Below are 19486 nucleotides of genomic sequence, written 5' to 3'. Positions count from 1 at the left end.
TAGGGGCAAAACAAGCTATTGAGAAATACACCCACAGAACAACATGACACGGTGACCCCATCACATCTTACGGCTGAAAAGTACAGAAAAAAAAAAAAAAAAGACCAGATTCCCCTGAAAACTCAACTTACATGTATATCCCATACATTATAAAAGCCAGCTACTTTGCAGGAAGCACCAAGCACTGCCTGCAAGCAGGCTACTGATTTATTGCTGCTGTTCGGGCTTAGTTTTAGGTCGAACTCTGCTTTCCTGTAAGGCTTCAGCCACTCCTAGTGAGCACTAAACACACACAGTCAGGATTTGCACAATAATGATAAAAATCCCTCCTAACCAGCATTTAAAAGCAGCATTGCGTACATTCTAACAAGTTTTGTGAGCTGTCAGGGTTAGATGCTTTCAACACCTGCATTAGTCTTCATTCTCAGGACCTGTGACTACGAAGCTTAAGCTCTAAAAAATCTGTGTAGATTGCAAAAGACTAACACGAATTAAAGGACTCATGAGTTAACTCAATTTATCATGACGAAACCAAATAATTACCCTTATTAAGGGTAAAGGGGTGTACAGACTCTTAAATGTTTAGTCATGGGACTTCCTAAAACTTCACATTTCTTCAGTGAACACCAAGATGGTGTCGTGTTTTTTTAAACTCTCAAGAACGTTGTTTTTCAGGTGTGGTCCTACTGAATTTTGGAGTCAGCTTCAAGGAAACAAAAGGAGACTCAAGCATCTTAACAGGTACCTAACACCAAGTAAGTTTTCAGTGGGAACTGAAATGCACCCTGAACGCAATGTTTCAGTTCAGCACACTGAAGTGCTTACACAGACCCATGTAATGCTGTTGGAAAATCCCAAGAGTTATCTGGGGACTCTTTGAAAGCTAACAACTTCTGAAAATTTAGCAGCATTTGAGAGTTAACTTCAAAACCTTTCTAGCCCTTAGCATCTTTGACTTTATGACAATAGCTCAGGACAGCAGGAACTACAGTATAAAGTAGCCGTGTCAAAAAGATCTGCTTTCATATAAAACATACAGCCAAAGTGGCAGCTAGTCATGAGCAAAACCCAAGCACTTTACTGCTAGACCAACCACAGGCAGTCCTAAACATTCAGTTACAAAATTCTACAATTGCAGAGATATTTTCTTTCTTAAGAAAGCAAATGAGAAATATCTTCAGCGTATTATCACCAATTCTTTGCTACATTAGCATGAAGAACAGCCTCCAAAAAACCCCTCACTGCACACACAAACACAATCTAATGTGATACACAAAACTACAGAAGAAAAATGGACAGCTGTTATGAAGAAAAGGCTCCATTTTCTCCAAATCATTCTTAAGGAAACCATTAAATATTTGAAATCTAAAGTAGTGTCTCAAGGGAATACATTGAAAACCAATACTTGCCTTAGTCTTCTCAACAGTGTTTCACCTAAAACTTTTCTACAGTTTCAGTTTTAGCTGAGAAAGCTTAGGTGCAAAATGAGTTAGCGTGACCCACCCAGTGCTACACATGGGAGTTTCAAAAGGTGCAGTCTTGGCTCAGTGCTATCAGTGGCAAAGCCACTGTTTACCTTCATGGGGTAGAACCTTGCTCCAGCCTTCCACCAAGGGCTCTGGATCTTCCTTCACTTGCTCACTGCACTGTAGGAGAGTGACTTTCTCCTGCTTCTGGCCTCCAAATGCACAAATTGAACAAAGCAGATCGTGAGACCTGAAGTCACGGAGAACAACTTTCTACTCCAGAAGCACCGTTACTGATTTTCACAGAGCTACAAAGCATGCATTACCAGGTGTCTCAGAGAGCATCACATAATGCTGCTATCAGTACCTGATCGACAACGTGATGCTACAAAGCAGATTCCCTGATGTAAACTCTTGAGCTCTCCATACTTCAGTCGTAAAGTAATTGTTCTCTGATGTTTAGTACCTCGTCATACAGGTTGATACAATTCCTACAAACACACCAAGGAATAAATCCTGTTCTCTCCTATTTGTATTTGACCTGTAATTTCATAACAATTTTGTAGAAGAGATGGAGGGACAGGAGGCATACTCACGCAGCTCAGCCTGTGAATTTCTCCTCGGTTCACTCGCCTCATGGTCTTTCTCTTCTTCCGCAGTTCACTGGGCTCCCTTCTGAAAACTCTCCCTCGAAAGCTCATTGTATCAGTAGGAATTCAAGCAGCAAATAAATCGCTCTTTAAAAACTGCGATCCTTCAACCTCTGCTTCAGCATAACAAATGAAAGCTACATATACTGTTCAAGAGGGAAGTATGTCTAAAACTTACATGCTGTATCCACAGTAACTGAACAGAAAGAAGAAAGCCGGCAATAACTCATTTCTTCCTGTGAATAATGCTCTATTAAGGCGGCAGTGTCTCATTAAACCATAAATACACCCGCCCCCCCGTCTCTCATGCAAATCAAAACAGGAAGTCTTACAACTGAATGTCTATCTTTGCCTCAAAAACCATTGCATCCTTTCCCCTCACCACCTTCCCTGATTCGAAAGCCGAAATGGCTGCACGCCTCCCTCACACGCACACACGTCCCCAAGCTAAGAAGTTACTCAAAAATCAGGGATCTCCAGCTGAGCAGGGCAATGGCAGGCCCCAGCACAGCAGCCCCAGTGCTGCTCAGGCCCAGCCAGCTCTGCTGCCGGGCTGAGGTAACAGTTCCCCTTTTGCGGGGCGCCAAGGGGAAGCACCCCACAAACTTATAAATCTGCAGAAAGCTGAAAAATGGGAAATAAAGCCATTCATGTGCTGATGTTGAAAATACATTTTGACCTGTAAAACCTGGTCATAGGCCTGTCAACTGCCAGCCAGGAATAATCACCGCCTCTTTCTGCCTGGTGAGGCGGCGCCGCCAGCTCACTGAGGGTACACCAGGTGGGCCGGCAGCCCCTGCCACCCCCAGCCAGCCCTGGGACCCCCATGGGTAGCTGGAGCAGCTCCCATCCCGCTGCCCCTGGTGGGGATCAGGAGTAGAAGGGGAGCAGGACATGCGGCCAGCCCCTTCGTTGTTCTGGTGGGCGACTCGGCAGGCTCACAGGGCACAAGGGTCTCTCAGACCTGAACAAATCCCCTCAGTGCCCACACGTGCACGTGCTCGCACTGCCCCTTCTATTCTCCTTTGTTCTGGCTCATGGCTCATCCTGCTGTAGTAGAAAACCTGCATTTCCCTATGCAGACAGTATTTATGTAGAGTCTTCTAGGTTTGTAGTTAATATCGGTGTGTGTAGCCAAGAGAATTGTTAGTTTTTCGGCTCTTTCACTCAGGATGTTTTGCACACTGAGCTATGAACATCATATTCATTGCTTGTCTCAGTGAATTGGTCTGAGATCTGCACATTTTTGTTTTGTTTTGTTGTTTCTCCCTTTTTATTGAGCAAATAATTCTGAATTCCATGAACCCTTTCTGGCATTTGTCAGCATTACTAACATCTGATCCAAAGGAACAAACCTCTTAAAAATTTCCACTTGATCATTCCATATGCAGGCTTCCCGTACTAGGAGCCCAGGCACACCGAGCACAGCATCTACGGCCCGCACACTACAAACACGCATCACTCTGATGAATTTGCCCTTGTCTTCTACAGTTAAAATAACGCTGCATGAGCTTCACGAATTAAACAAACAAACAAGACCCCTATCTCAACAATATCTTTATAACTCAGCTTTGTGTTTGAGATCACCTCCTTTAAATGGAAATTTACCAGCCTGCTGTGTGACTGCTTGAGACAGATTTCACTGTACTCCTACTTAGTGTGAAAAGCATCCGCATCTGGCACTAGAAAACAGAAAAGGCAACAGAAGCTCTTTGCCAAGATATGCAGACATTTCAAGTGGCTACCAATATAGAACCACAACACTACCCAAGTTGGAATCACCCTGGTTTTCTCCCCAACCACCACACTATCTTTACCGAGTCCCGAGAGCCTCTCACATAACATAGTGAACAGAGCTGCCAAGACAAAAGGTCCTTGCCAGAAGTTAAATTTAACGCTGGATCCATCAGCCCTGCTGACTTAACTTTAAGCAGATATCAGTTCCTCTCAGAGGCTCCTTAGCGTATCGACTTGTTTCTGTAACTCGAGCACATAGAGCCATCTCCAGAGCTGCTTGTCCCAGCTGCCAGCAGCATTGCCCAAGCACAGGCCGACAGGCACCACTCAGTGAGTGGACCTGGAAAAGACAGCTCCTTAAACCAAAACCACACAGCCTAACGTGTTACTGTATGAAAGGCAAGATGGTTCCCTGCACCGTCAGCTTCTGCAGCCTGCATAAAGCCTGCAAAAACTACTCCTCAAGTTTGGCTTAGGACACTACTTAAATGCCCATTTCAGCTCCATCAGAAACCTTAACCTCCGCACACACGGCAGGGGAAGGCTGTCTCCTATGCCTCTTGCCTCCAGCAATGCTGAGGAGCCCTTCCAGGGCATCCTCTCCCCCCAGTTAAGTTCCCACTACTTAGTGAAAATTTGATGAACTGGTGTTATTCCCAAATAATACAAAGACTGGGCTTAGGTTCGGGTTTCCGGTTGGTCTTTATCCAGTTGACTCCACCAAGCGTCTTTGTCCAATGGACTTTCAATCCTCATGTTATTAAAAGTTATTTATTGTCATTCCTCTGACAGCCTGATTTTCAGACTTGATGCTAAAGGCACCGAACTCTGTATCTTCTCAGCACTGCTTAAAGGTTGAAGCAAGCAAATAACAAATAAGCTATAGAATTCACACAGAGATATAAACAGAATTGACAGTAGACAACTGCAAATAAAGATGTCACTTTCTTAGATCTGTTTTGGATGCATATCATATCCCTCTGTACTTGTAATGGGGAATAACATCTAATAATGCTCTGTCCTGTAGTAACAGTACAAAGCAAACTTGACCAGCATCAGTGCAACAGTAAATATTGCTCATTTTTTCTTAAAGACTTCTGCATCTCTTTAACTAGCATTATCAGGTCATTTAAGATAATCATAAAATCAGTTAATATAAATGAAATTCCTGTGCTGATTTTAAATCCAGAACGATTATGTGTAAGGTAAAAAGTATTAACCATATCCCAAGTTAACCCAGGAAAAGGGGTATTGGGCCACAGGAAATCCACAAGCCTTGTTTTGCATTTGCGAAGTCCTGCATCCAATTCATACAGCCAAAATAAGGACACTGAAGCACTTAAAAGGTAACATATGTAAGGCAGTCAGTTCAGGGTTTAATTGCTGTCTGTGTTGAATATTTTCATCTGTTCCCAGCATTTTGAAGAAACTCATTAATATCTAGCTAGGCAAAATAATAACATTTGATAAGTCTAATCCTTTTAAGGAATATCTATACATTCCTTTTGCTTCATAACCAGTAGCATTCAGCTTTCTGACAGGGGTCACAAATTCTTTAGTAATTCTTTTCTTCTCTTTTCCTATGTTTCTTTCAGATCTTCTGTCCAACTTAATTTATTTCTCTCTTAAATCTCTGCACTGGCATGCTTCATTGACTTCAGCCTGAATCTATGATATACAGCAATATGTAAAAATGTACTGCTGGACAAAACTAATCCACTGCTACAGTATGTCATTCAATCACTGGAAAATGAATTTCACTAGTGCTTAGCAAGCAGCCCTACGAAGATACGAAAAATCAGTCCCTAAAGTACATATCTTCAACCGACATAAAAGATGTTTCTAAACAGGTTAAACATTTGAGTTGCTGAATATTTCACTTGCAAATACTGAATTCACAATACTGTCCTCCTAAATAATATAATCTACCTTCTCCACTGAGATCAAAACAAAGCTTCAATTCATGCAAAGATCAAATTCATAGCAAGTGTCAAGGAATGATTGCTTCCCTCCTGCTCAGTATTTCTGTCTGGGAGGAATGCTGACATGCACAAACATTGTGCAAGTCAAAAACATAGTCTTGACTTATTCCCATGTAAACATAAAGAACTGCACACCCATGGTTATATTGCAGACACAGAGACTTGTCTCTATTACAACAACTACAGCTCTAAAAAAGGCACACATGGAGAACCAAATGAGACAGCACAACCTAATAGAAAGAGTAGGAGAGCTCAATCAGAAAGGAATAAGAGAAATACAGAAGAGCAGGTACAACAAGAGGTCATGCTTGAGCAGGCTTAGGCACTATCAAGCATGCATCAAGATTGAAGCCCATCAGAGAGGAAAAAAATTCACCACCCCCACAGTGGCTGAAGAAAAAAACAAGGGATGACAGCAAAACCCAGGACCCAGCCCCTGTCATGGAAACAGAAGCAATTCTGCACTGTGTGATCACAATGTTAGCACACATCCACAGCGGGCAGCTCTCCACTCAGGTACCATGGAGAAGGCAGAAAACGTGGTACCCTGAAAAGGGTCACAACAGGCTCTCTATCCTTTTTTACTTACTCCACATAGCCTCCCAGTCTCTTGTTATACCCCAGGGATGTGGGGTGCAGGAGCTGCAAAACCTGGAGGTTTTGCTAGCACACTCAACTACTAAGGCCAATAATGAGGAGATTAACGCTCTTATACCCTACAGCTTGCAGGCAGTGTCAGCAGATAAGCTATATTAAGACATCCTGATGCCACTTTTCATATATTCATCACCTGGCATTGATTTTCAATCCCCTGGTAAGCCCACCATCACTGTCAGCCGCACCTTGAACAGTGCAGCAGGGCAATATCACTAGAAGTTATGCATCTGGATGATGAAGCAAGCTGTATCAGATAGAATCTGTGATCTTCTTGGTGGCCCAAGCACTTGCTAGGAAATTGGTTGCAATGAGTGACTCCACATTTTCAGATGTGACTGCCAAAAATCCACTAATGGGACTGTGAGTGAGGTGCCAATGACTGTACACCACACATTCATCTCACCCACGTCTTCCAGATGTCAAGAGCAGCATGTATTCTTTAGTGGCTTGTGAATGCATGTAGCCTGAACTTCCTTAAAGCTCCGTATTGGAAAGGCAAAGCATACTACTACTGCAGGATCAGAAACAAGTTTTCTTATTTATTTATTACTAGCACCTACCAGAGAATGCAGAAAGCTTAGTTATCTCCATTCCAAGCCTTCTGCCATTAATGACTGAAAGACAAACTCACTCTCTCTATCAAGAAGACATTGTCTTTCTTTTGGAATTAAATGTTCAGTATTGATCCACGTTTTGAGCCTCCTTTATAAAAAGGGGAGGGGGAGAGAAGGAGAGAAGGAAAAAGGGATATAAAAATCAAAGTAATTCAACCAGAAAAGCAAATTATTTTTTCTTTTTTTAAGGGAAAAAAACACATATGATGCAACCTTTTTCAAAGTCATTCTGGTACTGAATCAGCCAGAAGAGAAATAGCGTTTTTTTATTTTATTTTTGAGAAACCTGACTCCACCTACAAACTAGTAACTTAGGCTAAGACATCAGCCTCCACATACAACCACTCTGCAAAGTCATTGCAGTAGCTGATACTTGCATTCTGCCTACAAATCCAAAAAGCTCTCTCTCTGAGCAGACAAAGGGCTGGAAATCCATCATGGTAAAAACAACATCAGCACACAAGGTGAGCTCTCTGAGGCAGGATGACAATGACCCTGCATAAATACCCACGAAAACAAGTCTCTTCTATTTCTCAGAGCTCTGCTAACAGACCCTTCGAGAAAACAGTCCCCAATGCCAGCAGCTCCAGCTACATCAGTCCATTTCTTTCCTTCCCAGGATGACAGCACAGCCATTCCTCTGTGCCTTCAACTTCACTCCATGCCCTAGCTATTGGCGCACCTCATGCGAAACAAATCTGTGAGAGGCTTCTGTATCTGCATGTCCCAGGTGAAGGATACGACACACCCTCTGGTTGAGCTGGTGGTGCCACGAGCCACTGACGGGCTGGATCGCCAGTCTTTGTGCACTGCCAGGGTCAATGGGGTTCATTTGGGACTGAAAGCATCCCCGGGGGTGTTAGGAGAAAGGCCCTAGGGAGGGCATTTGGGCAATGTGGTGTCACATACAGCACTCAAGGGCCCTTCCAGCTCATGTATTTCATCACCTCCACACAGCCTCGTAAGTACTCACAAGAGCTTGCTAATAACGGCTATGCTCCAAAAGCCACCTGCTACCCCTTCACTCGTTTTACAACTCTTAAATGTTTCACTATCATCTCATTTCAGAAGCATGCTCAACTGAGCAAGCAGCAGTCCCTACCTCTCCAAAAATATGGGAACATTGCTAAATGCGCACCCCCGTTGCTGCTTTTGCCTTGCCATGATAACATTTCTACCATTCAAGAAAACACTCTCAACAGCAACATCGTTCCAGCAGCTTCCCAAGGTGGAAAAACAGCTGTACTCAGCAGAAAACCAGTCCCATGGGTCCCATGCCTGCTGCCATTCCTTCTGCGCCCTTTCAGGGCTTGGGATGGCAGCTGCTTGGTGAAGCAGGATGAGCTGGGCGTGCCGTGCTGCTGTGCTGCCAGCCGGCCCCCTTCGCGGGTGTGAGTCCCTCCAGCAGCACTGAGCACAGCAAGCTTCTGTTCCAGGCATCTTTGCACAGGTTGAATAGAAACGCGGCTATACGTACTCGCTTTAGCGAACAAAATGCTTCTTTTTACATCAGCAGTCAGGCTGGAAGAATAAACTTTCCATTAGCAATGTTGCCCTGCTGATGCGTACAAAAACCAAATATGCAATTACTTTAATTTCTTCTTTAGTTTGATCCACTGGGAAATTTCAAACAAACATTATCCTTTTGTTTTCATCTACTTGGACTGGAATCAGCCCTTGATAACAAAACACATAGTGATGAAGGGCCATAAAAGGCCATTAAATAATTTAATCGTCTAAATTTACTATCTTCAGACATGTTGCGGCTGCCCTGTTTTTTGGCTTCCATTGCGTGCTTTTCTGATTGTAATTCTAGTATCTGCTATTCATGTCCATCCTACATTGCAGCAATGATTTTTCATTTTATTTACCAAGAAAAGCTCAGCTTCAGCAACATCTGGTTTACAAAGAGAGTCCACATTTCCACCCAATTTTCCAGCTGGAATAGCTGAAGCAAAAGGAGGTCAGGCAGCTCATTTACTCAAGGTCACAAACAACATCTATAGTGCCATAAATACATGTGTACACATATATACACACAAAAATAACATATCCTATGATATTCTCCTTTTTTTTTTTTCTAAGTACTAAAATACTCTTCCCTCCATGCAAGCTGACAGTACAACCATTATGTTTGATTTTACACACTTAGAGCATATATTCAACTTCATAAGCTCCTGTAACCTCTCTTCTACTGCCTGTAGGTGTCTTAAGCAACTTAAGCTCTTGCTTTAATGTTTCATCATTTAGATCCTATTGTCAAAAGGTAAATAATGGCATTTTTGAAGAGAGAAAAATTTCAAAGTACAGATAAGTAAGATTACTCACTTATTTCAGTGAGAAGAAGGAATGCAACATAAAATCCTGCAAGTTAAAGATAACAAAAAACGTTTCTATAAATACATCAACACAAAAAGGAGGACTAAGGAGAATCTCCATCCTTTACTGGATGCGGGGGGAAACTTAGTTACAAGAGATGAGGAAAAGGCGGAGGTGCTCAATGCCTTCTTTGCCTCAGTCTTTAGCGGCAATACCGGATGTTCTCTGGATACCCAGTACCCTGAGCTGGTGGAAGGGGATGGGGAGCAGGATGTGGCCCTCATTATCCATGAAGAACTGGTTGGTGACCTACTACGGCACTTAGATGTGCACAAGTCGATGGGGCCAGATGGGATCCACCCAAGGGTACTGAGGGAACTGGCAGAGGAGCTGGCCAAGCCACTGTCCATCATTTATCAACAGTCCTGGCTATCGGGGGAGGTCCCAATCGACTGGCGGCTAGCAAATGTGACGCCCATCTACAAGAAGGGCCGGAGGGCAGACCCAGGAAACTACAGGCCTGTCAGTTTGACCTCAGTGCCAGGAAAGCTCATGGAGCAGATCCTCCTGAGAGTCATCATGCAGCACTTGAAGGGGAAGCAGGCGATCAGGCCCAGTCAGCATGGCTTTATGAAAGGCAGGTCATGCCTGACGAACCTGATCTCCTTCTATGACAGAGTGACGCGCTGGGTGGATGAGGGAAAGGCTGTGGATGTGGTCTACCTTGACTTCAGCAAGGCTTTTGACACCGTCTCCCACAGCATTCTCCTCAAGAAACTGGCTGCTCTTGGCTTGGACTGGCGCACGCTTCGTTGGGTTAGAAACTGGCTGGATAGCCGGGCCCAAAGAGTCGTGGTGAATGGAGCCAAGTCCAGTTGGAGGCCAGTCACTAGTGGCGTCCCCCAGGGCTCGGTGCTGGGGCCGGTCCTCTTTAATATCTTCATCGATGATCTGGACGAGGGCATCGAGTGCACCCTCAGTAAGTTCGCAGATGACACCAAGTTAGGTGCGTGTGTCGATCTGCTTGAGGGTAGGAAAGCTCTGCAGGAGGATCTGGATAGGCTAGACCGATGGGCTGAGGTCAACTGCATGAAGTTCAACAAGGCCAAGTGCCGGGTCCTGCACCTGGGGCGCAATAACCCCAAGCAGAGCTACAGGCTGGGAGAGGAATGGTTGGAGAGCTGCCACGCAGAGAAGGACCTGGGAGTGATGGTGGACAGTCGGCTGAATATGAGCCAGCAGTGTGCTCAGGTGGCCAAGAAGGCCAGCGGCATCCTGGCTTGTATGAGGAACAGCGTGACCAGCAGGGCTAGGGAGGTGATCGTCCCCCTGTACTCAGCTCTGGTGAGGCCGCACCTCGAGTACTGTGTTCAGTTTTGGGCCCCTCGCTACAAGAAGGACATCGAGGTGCTTGAGCGGGTGCAGAGAAGGGCGACGAAGCTGGTGAGGGGCCTGGAGAACAAGTCCTACGAGGAGCGGCTGAGGGAGCTGGGCTTGTTCAGCCTAGAGAAGAGGAGGCTCAGGGGCGACCTTATTGCTCTTTTTAGGTACCTCAAGGGAGGCTGTAGCGAGGTGGGGGTTGGCCTGTTCTCCCACGTGCCTGGTGACAGGATGAGGGGGAATGGGTTTAAGTTGAGCCAGGGGAGTTTTAGGCTAGATGTTAGGAAGAACTTCTTCACTGAAAGGGTTGTGAGGCACTGGAACAGGCTGCCCAGGGAAGTGGTGGAGTCACCATCCTTGGAAGTCTTCAAAAGACGTTTAGATGTAGAGCTTAGGGATATGGTTTAGTGGAGGGCTGTTAGCGTTAGGTTGGAGGTTGGACTCGATGACCTTGAGGTCTCTTCCAACCTAGAAAATTCTGTGATTCTGTGAAGTCAAATGGACATTAGTTCACTTTGGTAGTGGAAAAGAGAAAAAGACATCTTGCATCCTTTTGACATTCCTTTTCTCTTACCTGATCTCCTACAACAGTAAAACTGTGAAGTCTAAGAGTTACAGCACACAATAACGTATTTCTCACTCTGACATAATTGTCTGTACTTCCAGATAACTCTTTCACTTTCCCAGTCTCTGTTTCTAATTTCTAAACTAAAAACTGCTAATCTTCATACACACTCATAACGAATGTGAAATCTTCAGTATTACCAAAATAAGAAGATAAAAATTCTGGGAAAAAACAGGCGGGGCAGTGGTTGGGATCCCAGAACAAGCCCTGTGGTTTGTGAAAGCCTGTGTAAAGTAATCGACACTGAAGATAACCCCAACCTTGGCAAAAGGAAACATCACATAGTCCATTGAGTTCTACTCCCTCAATTATCCCAACCTCGCAGCTACAAACAGTCGAGGGATGTGCAGGGTCCAGATGCACAGGCATGCTACCACGCATCAGCTGGCTCAGAGGGAAGGTCCATGCACATGGCCAGCAGGCTGCAATAAATGCACAGTAATTCATGTGAGCAGGCAATGAAATTGACACACTTGCAGGTGAGTAAGAGGCAAGACAACGAATGGTAGAATATTATTTCAGTAGCAAGCAAAGTATTGAATGTTCACCCAGATGCCATGATAAATTGCAGTTTCTGTGAGCATGACCATGCTGAGAAGGATGAAAATTCATTTAACTCAGCTTTCTGGACCTGTGAGTTCACAGATGCCTATGGAAAAATAAAGAAACCAGTAAGCATAGCAGTATTTCTCCCGCATACTCCTCCAGTTTCCATTCACGCAGGCTCTCAGCCAAGGTACCATCCTCCACATTCACTAATTCTCAAACACTTTCCTGTTATGGACGTACCCAATCATTCTTTAAATCTATGCAAGCACCAAGGACGTTAAATATTTGGTGGCAAGGAAATCCACAGCTCAAATATTCATTCTGTTGAGCAAATTCTCTTCACTTCCCTCCTCCCACCCCAAAGTTGTCATCCACTAGCTTCAAGTGACGACCCCAATTTCTCTTGTTGAGAGTAGGAACTGCAAGCAAAGGCTACACGTGTGACACCATCTTTGCTTTTTCAGCTTCCATCCTATCCCCTCATAGTTGTTGTTCAGGCCAGTCCAGGTCCACTCTTTACCTACATGGTCACAGTCTACTGATCCTCCTTTCTCATCCTTCTCTGTAATTTTACAATTCCAGTACGTGTGCTTTGAACTGTGCTGTGTATTAAAGACCTCCCAGGAAGCTGCTACAGAACTCTGTTATCCAAGAATAGACCAAAAATCAAATTTAATTTATGATTTCTGAGTGAGCAAGAAAGCAGGACCAGTACTACATGTATGTCATTCTTAAGACAGTAAAGCTGCTGTAAGCATCCGGGTCCCAGCCTCTGCAAGGCTGGGAGCCGAATTGTAGCCATTCCTCTTCTTTTGCCTTCTCCGAATGGTTTTCTCTAACAGGATGAATGTCGGCCAGTATTTCTTCCCTTGTGTTTTTCCCCGCTCCCACGCCTTGCTCTTTGTAGCCAGCAGTGAAGACAAGCCCTTCAACCTTCACTCTTGCCTAACCACCAGGAACATAAACTGGTCATGGACAGCCTGACTCTGTAATGCATCAGCTGGAATTTTTATTTTATTTTTTAATTCTGGAAAGTCCAGAAAACTCTCTCTTCCCATCAAAATAGCTGGAACATCTTGATTCGTTTCTACTAAGCACCACTCGAGCTGGACACAAAAGCAGCGGTCAGAAAATCAGAAGCTAAGAGGTTAACTTCTGATTGCCTGCAAATACACAGCACAGCCAGGCAGAAGCAAGTGCCAGAAAAGGATGTGGATGGGAAACAAAGCAGTTTGCTGCAGTTCTTCCTCACTCAGTTCCTTGTTCAGCTTGAAGCACTGCAGACATGGTCTGATTCTAGGAGCAAATCCTTTGTAAAAATATTTCCAAGAAATACGGTCGTCTTTTGAATGCGTTTTACAAAAAGCAATGTTCAGCCACCAACTCAGATTATTTTTGCAGGCTCATGTAACATAAAATTGCCCTTGATTTTGTTTTAAAAAGGAAAACTGGCAAGTACTTTTTACGTGCAAAAGCTTTTGGCAGCTTAAAAATACTGTGTAAAGAAAATTCTCAGTGGGAACTGGTACAAACTTTTGTGTCAACTCATCTCTGATATTTCATGTGGGCAGGTCCATTTTGGTGTATTCTTCAAGAACAGCCTTTCCTGTAAAGCAAAAACATTTTAGAGCTCCATTTTATTAACCAGGATTTACAGTTTCTGTTTTTCTTCGATTCAATAAAGGAAGACAAACATATTGGTACCCAGCTTAGGCAGGATTCACTTCTAATTTGTATATGAAACGAAGCACACGCTAAGAAGCATGTCTGTTATTTCCAAACACTTCTTCAGTTCAAACCACACTCGTGAGTTTTCCTTGTACTTCTGAACATCACGCTGAGGCTTTCTGTGCTTGCACAGGTGCCCAAGGAAGTCAGGGGCATGCCACCGGAGGGTTTCTGAACAGCAGCAGGTAGTGGCCACGTGAATGCTTGGCTCACCAGTCCTGCCTCACTGATGGCTTTGCCGCACTGCCAGCAGAAACAGAGATTACCTGACAAAAGGGGCAAGCCACAGCATGACCAACAAATTACAACGTATATCTCAAATACTGGAAAATTTATTCATTAAAAGTCTGCACAGAAACAAGAAGCGTTTCCCCCTGGACTGACCAGCGTGGAGGTCAGGATGACTCCCTGCACCCTCTGCACGTGTGCTGCTCACAGCCATGCAAAGGATGTGCCACAAGGCACACCTGGGAGCCGAGATGGCCAACAAGGGCCTGGGCTTCATTCGCATCAGGTCAGCCAAAAGACAAAAGGAAACCCAGTGGCAAGACCGCGAGGCCGAGGAAGCTGGGCACTCCTGGCCACGAACAAGTGTTCAGCTAACCCTACAGATTGCTGCACCTCCTGTAGGGCCGTGCCTCATCTCCCTGCTTAAAACCAAAGAGCTGATGGTGGTCAATATCTGGAGGAGCTCAGGCACTGCAAATAACCCAAGCAGTCATGGCCTGGCCGAGCACATCCAGGCCTGAGTGCCAGCTGGCGAGACCGCAGAGGCAGCTGGACACAGCCTGCACTTCCAGGCAGCTCGAGGGAGATGAGGAAAGGCTCCTCAAGCACGTGGGAGAACGGGGTAAGGACAGACACAGCTAAGGCACTGGGAAAAGAGAAATGGAGATCGACTACTTGAGCACCATTTGTATTCTTCACTTTCAAGCCCCAAGTAGCCAAAAGTGAGAAAATAGAGGCGCGCTGCCAGGCAAAGTTTCTCCTAAGAAATTGTCTGCCTTTGTAATTGCATTAAGATCGGACCTGCTACACAGCGAGCTGTAGCACATGGTTGCACAAAATTCACCGATGGAAGAAACCTCTCAGAAGGAGAGTGGCGTGTCTGGTTCCAGGAATTCACACATCAGTAATTAATCTCCCCACTGGTATGGTTTATGCTCTGAAAGAGCTAATTTTAGCATATAAGTTGCAGCCTGCTGAAAGCATCAAGGTAGCACTGAAATTGCGTTGCAATGCCAAAGAGAATTTGTCAGTGATGATGCCAAGATGTTTAACTCCCAGCATACTAGTTTCATAGCTCATCACTGATTGATCCAGCAAGGCCAAGGCCACACACATTTTCCACTCTCTGATTTCTTAAAAAAATAAAAAAAATTAAAAAAAAAAAAAAAAAAAGGGGGGGGGTTGGGGGGAGGAGGAGGTGGCAGGCAGCAGAGTTATGCTTCTGATCTGTTTTTCTGTTTTACTGCATTAAAGTTGAAAATGTATCCTGCTGCATTTACACATGTAAAACCAAAAGCTCAATCTGGCTGTCTCATCTTCAAGCATGTATCAATACTAATAAAAAAAAATCAGCACAGCAGTTGACAGATGAGAAATAAGGAAAAACAAACACCAAAGGCATTAAGTATTCACTTCAGTTGGTTCCATACACTGCATTCAGAGTGATCCCTGAGGCATAAAGAAGTCTGACAAACATTACAATGGCTATTTTTCATTGCAAACCACACACACAGATTCTATTATGTTTTAAGCTAACCACAAATTGGCAATAATTATTAACAGACTGCAATTGTAAAAGTAAGATATTGCACACATTCTTTCTGTTCAGAGAGAACATAACATTTTGTTCTGAAGAGGCACCAATTTAACGGGAAGCAAAATGTACAGTTTTTATAATATGCATTTATTTATGCAGGTCCCTATGACTAAAATAAGAGTCCCCGTGGAGATGAAGTAAGTGAGCCCCAGAGCAATGAGGGAACCAGGGTGCTGAGCTTCGTTCTGACCAGGGATGTGTCTGCATGTGCACGGTTACCCCACCTCAGAGGAGGAGGCCATGGTCCATGGTCTGAGCCAGCCTAGGCTGGTCTGGACATGGAATAGTGCCCCACGATGATGCCAGCCCCTTGCCACCCAAAACATCCTTAATTATTAAATAGCGACATGTTTTTTGATGCTGATTTCTAACCCTTTCTCTACCATGGCACGCCTCTCTCCACGCAATAATTCAGGCTACAGACTTGGTTATTCAGAGGAAGTGATTCAAAAGCTGGAAGACCAGAAACTGCTCCTGTATTTTGCAGACACTCCTCTTTCCTTAGCTCCAGACACTTTGATGACACCGTGCCTGCTTCTGTGTTCCTGAAGCAACAGCGCTGCAGTGAGCAATAATTCAGTTACTTGAGCACCTTGGCAGAGACTTCATTTCTTGTTTCACATGCTCACAAAAACAGAGTTGCCAATTAGTGCTAGCTGAAAGGATTAAATGCACTGAAAGTCTGCTTAGCCTTAGTAATGAAATCCTGTGTCCTGCCTTTACGCACCTTATAACCTTTAGTTAAGGGAAGAGCAAAACCATTCACCTGTGTTTATGCAGTTACTCTTAAGCTGCAGGAGGCATCGTGACCTGGAAGTCATCTGTATGCACCCACAGACCGACAGCAGTCACCTAATAGTCAAAAAGAGGCCGTGCCTTTCATCAAAAGGACAAAATGATACAGGAAACGTAACCTAGAAGTCAATCTCTTGAGAGTTCTTAGAAATCAGGTGGCAGCTCTCTTGGGATGCAAAGCAGTAGACCAGGCTTTACAGCACATACAGTAATCATGTGATTTTAAAGCACAGATATGCTCATAGCACATATTCCTCAGTTTGTCTTTCTGCCACAGCTCTGGCCCTGTCAGCAGCCACACAGGCTTTCTGTTTGAAGCGGAACAACTCAGGAGCTGGTATTAGGGAAAGGGAAGTGAAATGACTCCTGTTGTACCGGGCCACGTCACCCAACCTTGCTGGCCACAGGTTGCTGGAGAGGCTATAGAGCAACGGGCACTTTCTACATACATGGAAACCAAACAATTCTGATATATGGAATAATATATGTGTATATCTCTATGAAACAGATACAGGCTGATAGACACCTTACCCAAGTTTAACAGCAACATGCCCAATTTATTTCAGATGAGGGGAAAGAGCACTTTCCTCTTGGCTTCTCTCCCCCCATCTCCAAGCCACTCCTCTCCCACCAGCCACAACCGCGCTCCCCTCACCCACCCCGGGGTCAGCAGCCCCGGACCTGCTGTGGGAGGTGAGACATTGAATCATTTCAACTGAGACGCAAGCCTGGAACTATGTGGGCAGCCCAAGGTGCACATAAAAAGAGAATGCCTCTGAAAGCAGACCTACACGCTGCCAGTCACAGATACATAAAAGTTTATTTAATACATTCTGCATTTCTGCTGAACACTGTACCACATACTGACAGTATGAAACAGGAAACCTCTGCTGCCTTCTGTGTTTCTGAGCAAGAAATACATTTCAAAGCACTTCTTGGAGTTTGCAGAACTTCAGAGATATTATTGTGGTTATTTTTGATTGCTCGTCTTGTGCCTAGTGCTTGGCATTTAAATCTATGTTCACTCTTTATTATTACACAGATTTTTCTCTTTTCCTTACTGCCTACTCCATGGTGAATGTATTTAATATTGCAACAAACACAGGAAAGCAAACAAACAAACTCAAGATTTGTGCACAGGGCTGACTGAGTATAATCTCAACCTATTTACATCATGTACTATGTAAGATTTCTACAACCATAGCTCACCCAATGCCAGCATCCCAGGCCTGTCAGATCACTGGGATTATGTTCCTAACTCTTCCTTTATAAGATGGAAATACTTCAACATCAACAGAAAGGCACGGAGGAAGACCCAAAGAGCAAAACACTCAAGGAAAGCAGAAAGCTGGCATTTGCTTCAGCCCATCAGAACCGGAGCCAGGCAGAACAGCAGACAGAGCACTGCAGACAAAGCTGCCAACTGCAGCAGATCAAGCATGTGGATGCATAGATTTGCTTATAAATGTGCTTAGTAGGCGAAGCAGCACGGCTGCAGGTGTCCAAAGCCTCAAGGTGTTTTGTTTGCTTGTTTTTTAAAGTTTCCGTTTTTTCCATTTTGGCCTTAATCAAGTTACTTTAGCTTTCTACAGGTCAATCGTCTTCTTTCTCAAGACGCATTTTGAGCGCACATCTCAACTGCATAAAACCACGAAGCCTTCATGAAGCACTCCCAGCAACTGCAACTGACAGAGACTTTTCTATGTTCTTTTGAGCTACATTCTACCCTTCCTAGTAAAAATAAATAAATAAATAAATAAATAAATCATCTCCTGTGGAGCATATTTTCACCACCTGCTTTATTGTTTTGAATCCACAGACTTCACAAGCTGTCAAAGGAACTCAGTTCACAGATTCATAACAATTTAATTCCACATACTATCGTGCTGTACACATTACTTCAACATTAATAAGAGGGGAAAGCAATATAAAATGTCGTTGCTCAAATCACAGATCTAATCATATTAAAGTCAGATGGAGGAGATTTGCTCAGTGGAAAAAGACTGGTTTTATGCCATCTCTTTTTCAGTCAGACACATACTTCAACTGTTACTACAATGACCTTAAATATGAAAACGAATCCCCATTTTGGGCTCATTCTCATCTGTGTTTAAGAAACTGTATCTGCTGCTTAAACTAGTAAAAGCCAAAACCAAACCAAATGTCTTGTAGCACAGCAGAGCACACACTGCTATAAGAAGCGAGGTGGGCACCATCCCTCCTGTACCATCCTGCTGACTATAACACCAGTCTCCACCAGTGCACACCCTCTGAAGGGAAGAGTTCATTTCTAGGGACTTACCAGCAGGTCTACAGAGCATCAGACACAAGAAAGAAGTCTCAAAGACAACAGCAGCAGCTGCAAAAATGGCTTTTTGAAGTAGAATTGCATTTTATGCATCACTTTACATTTTTCCTCTCTTTGCACTTGAACATTATTCATTTATTCAAACATAGTCCTGTGTCTGTTCCTATTGAGGTCAAGTGCCAAAGTGGATGTTGATAAAAGACAAATATGTATTTTAAATAACAATAAATTTATTTTACATTGAAGCTTCTGACTTGAGCTGAGAGATGCAAACAAGTATTTCTTCTGAACTTTCCAGCCCTGGATAATTTGGCCTTTCACGGACACTCCCCTCCTCCAAGGCATGGCTCCTCTTCACAGAGTTAAACCTAACACTGCCCTCCACATCCACTGCCAACCCTCCCCGTTTAGAGGCTCTCTGCAACATGCCCCTACCCATAAAACCAGCAAGTCATGAGTGGGAGATCTCAAAATGATTCCTAGAAACGACATCTACTGATGGCACTGAATGTGCGTATGTTGCAAATTTCAGTTAGGTAAATGCGTGAGGAGGAGAAACAAAGTAGGAACTATTTAAACTAGAAACAAAGTTAATGCACATTGTGCAACAAAACTAAAGGAACAAGTCTGGATGTATATTTAAGCATTAGATGAGAGGTTTGTCAGGAAAATATCTTAAAGCTGTACTTTTATCTTTCCTACTGCTAGACCACAAGACTAAGTTTCCATTTACAAAGTGACACAAGAAGCAGCTCCACCAGTGCCCAAGCTCTGCCTGCACACGAGAGCAGAGAAGCTAACCTGTGTCTGTGACAGGGGAGGTTCTTGTACTTCCTGCGTAACCGGAACAA

The 19486-nt window shown here is 44.1% G+C and overlaps 1 protein-coding gene across 14 annotated transcripts in view; it reads right to left on the bottom strand.

The window, feature by feature from the left end:
- Positions 1 to 19486, bottom strand: part of DOCK10 (dedicator of cytokinesis 10) — a 151295-nt gene that overhangs the window by 105284 nt on the left and 26525 nt on the right. The window contains exon 1 of one of the 14 annotated variants that reach the window (XM_084529463.1): positions 2063 to 2658. The exons of 10 other annotated variants lie outside the window; for them this stretch is intronic. In XM_084529463.1, coding sequence (XP_084385589.1) covers positions 2063 to 2167 — 105 coding nt within the window. In that variant the 5' untranslated portion in view covers positions 2168 to 2658. Of the gene's footprint in view, positions 1 to 1576; positions 1598 to 2062; positions 2659 to 19486 lie in introns of those variants that run through there. 3 more of the 14 variants (XM_084529464.1, XM_084529456.1, XM_084529455.1) reach the window with 3 other exon arrangements.

Source organism: Aythya ferina (genome assembly GCF_964211825.1).
Source record: "Aythya ferina genome assembly, chromosome: 9".
Lineage (NCBI taxonomy): Eukaryota > Metazoa > Chordata > Aves > Anseriformes > Anatidae > Aythya > Aythya ferina.
This window is presented reverse-complemented; position numbering and strand designations above follow the sequence as displayed.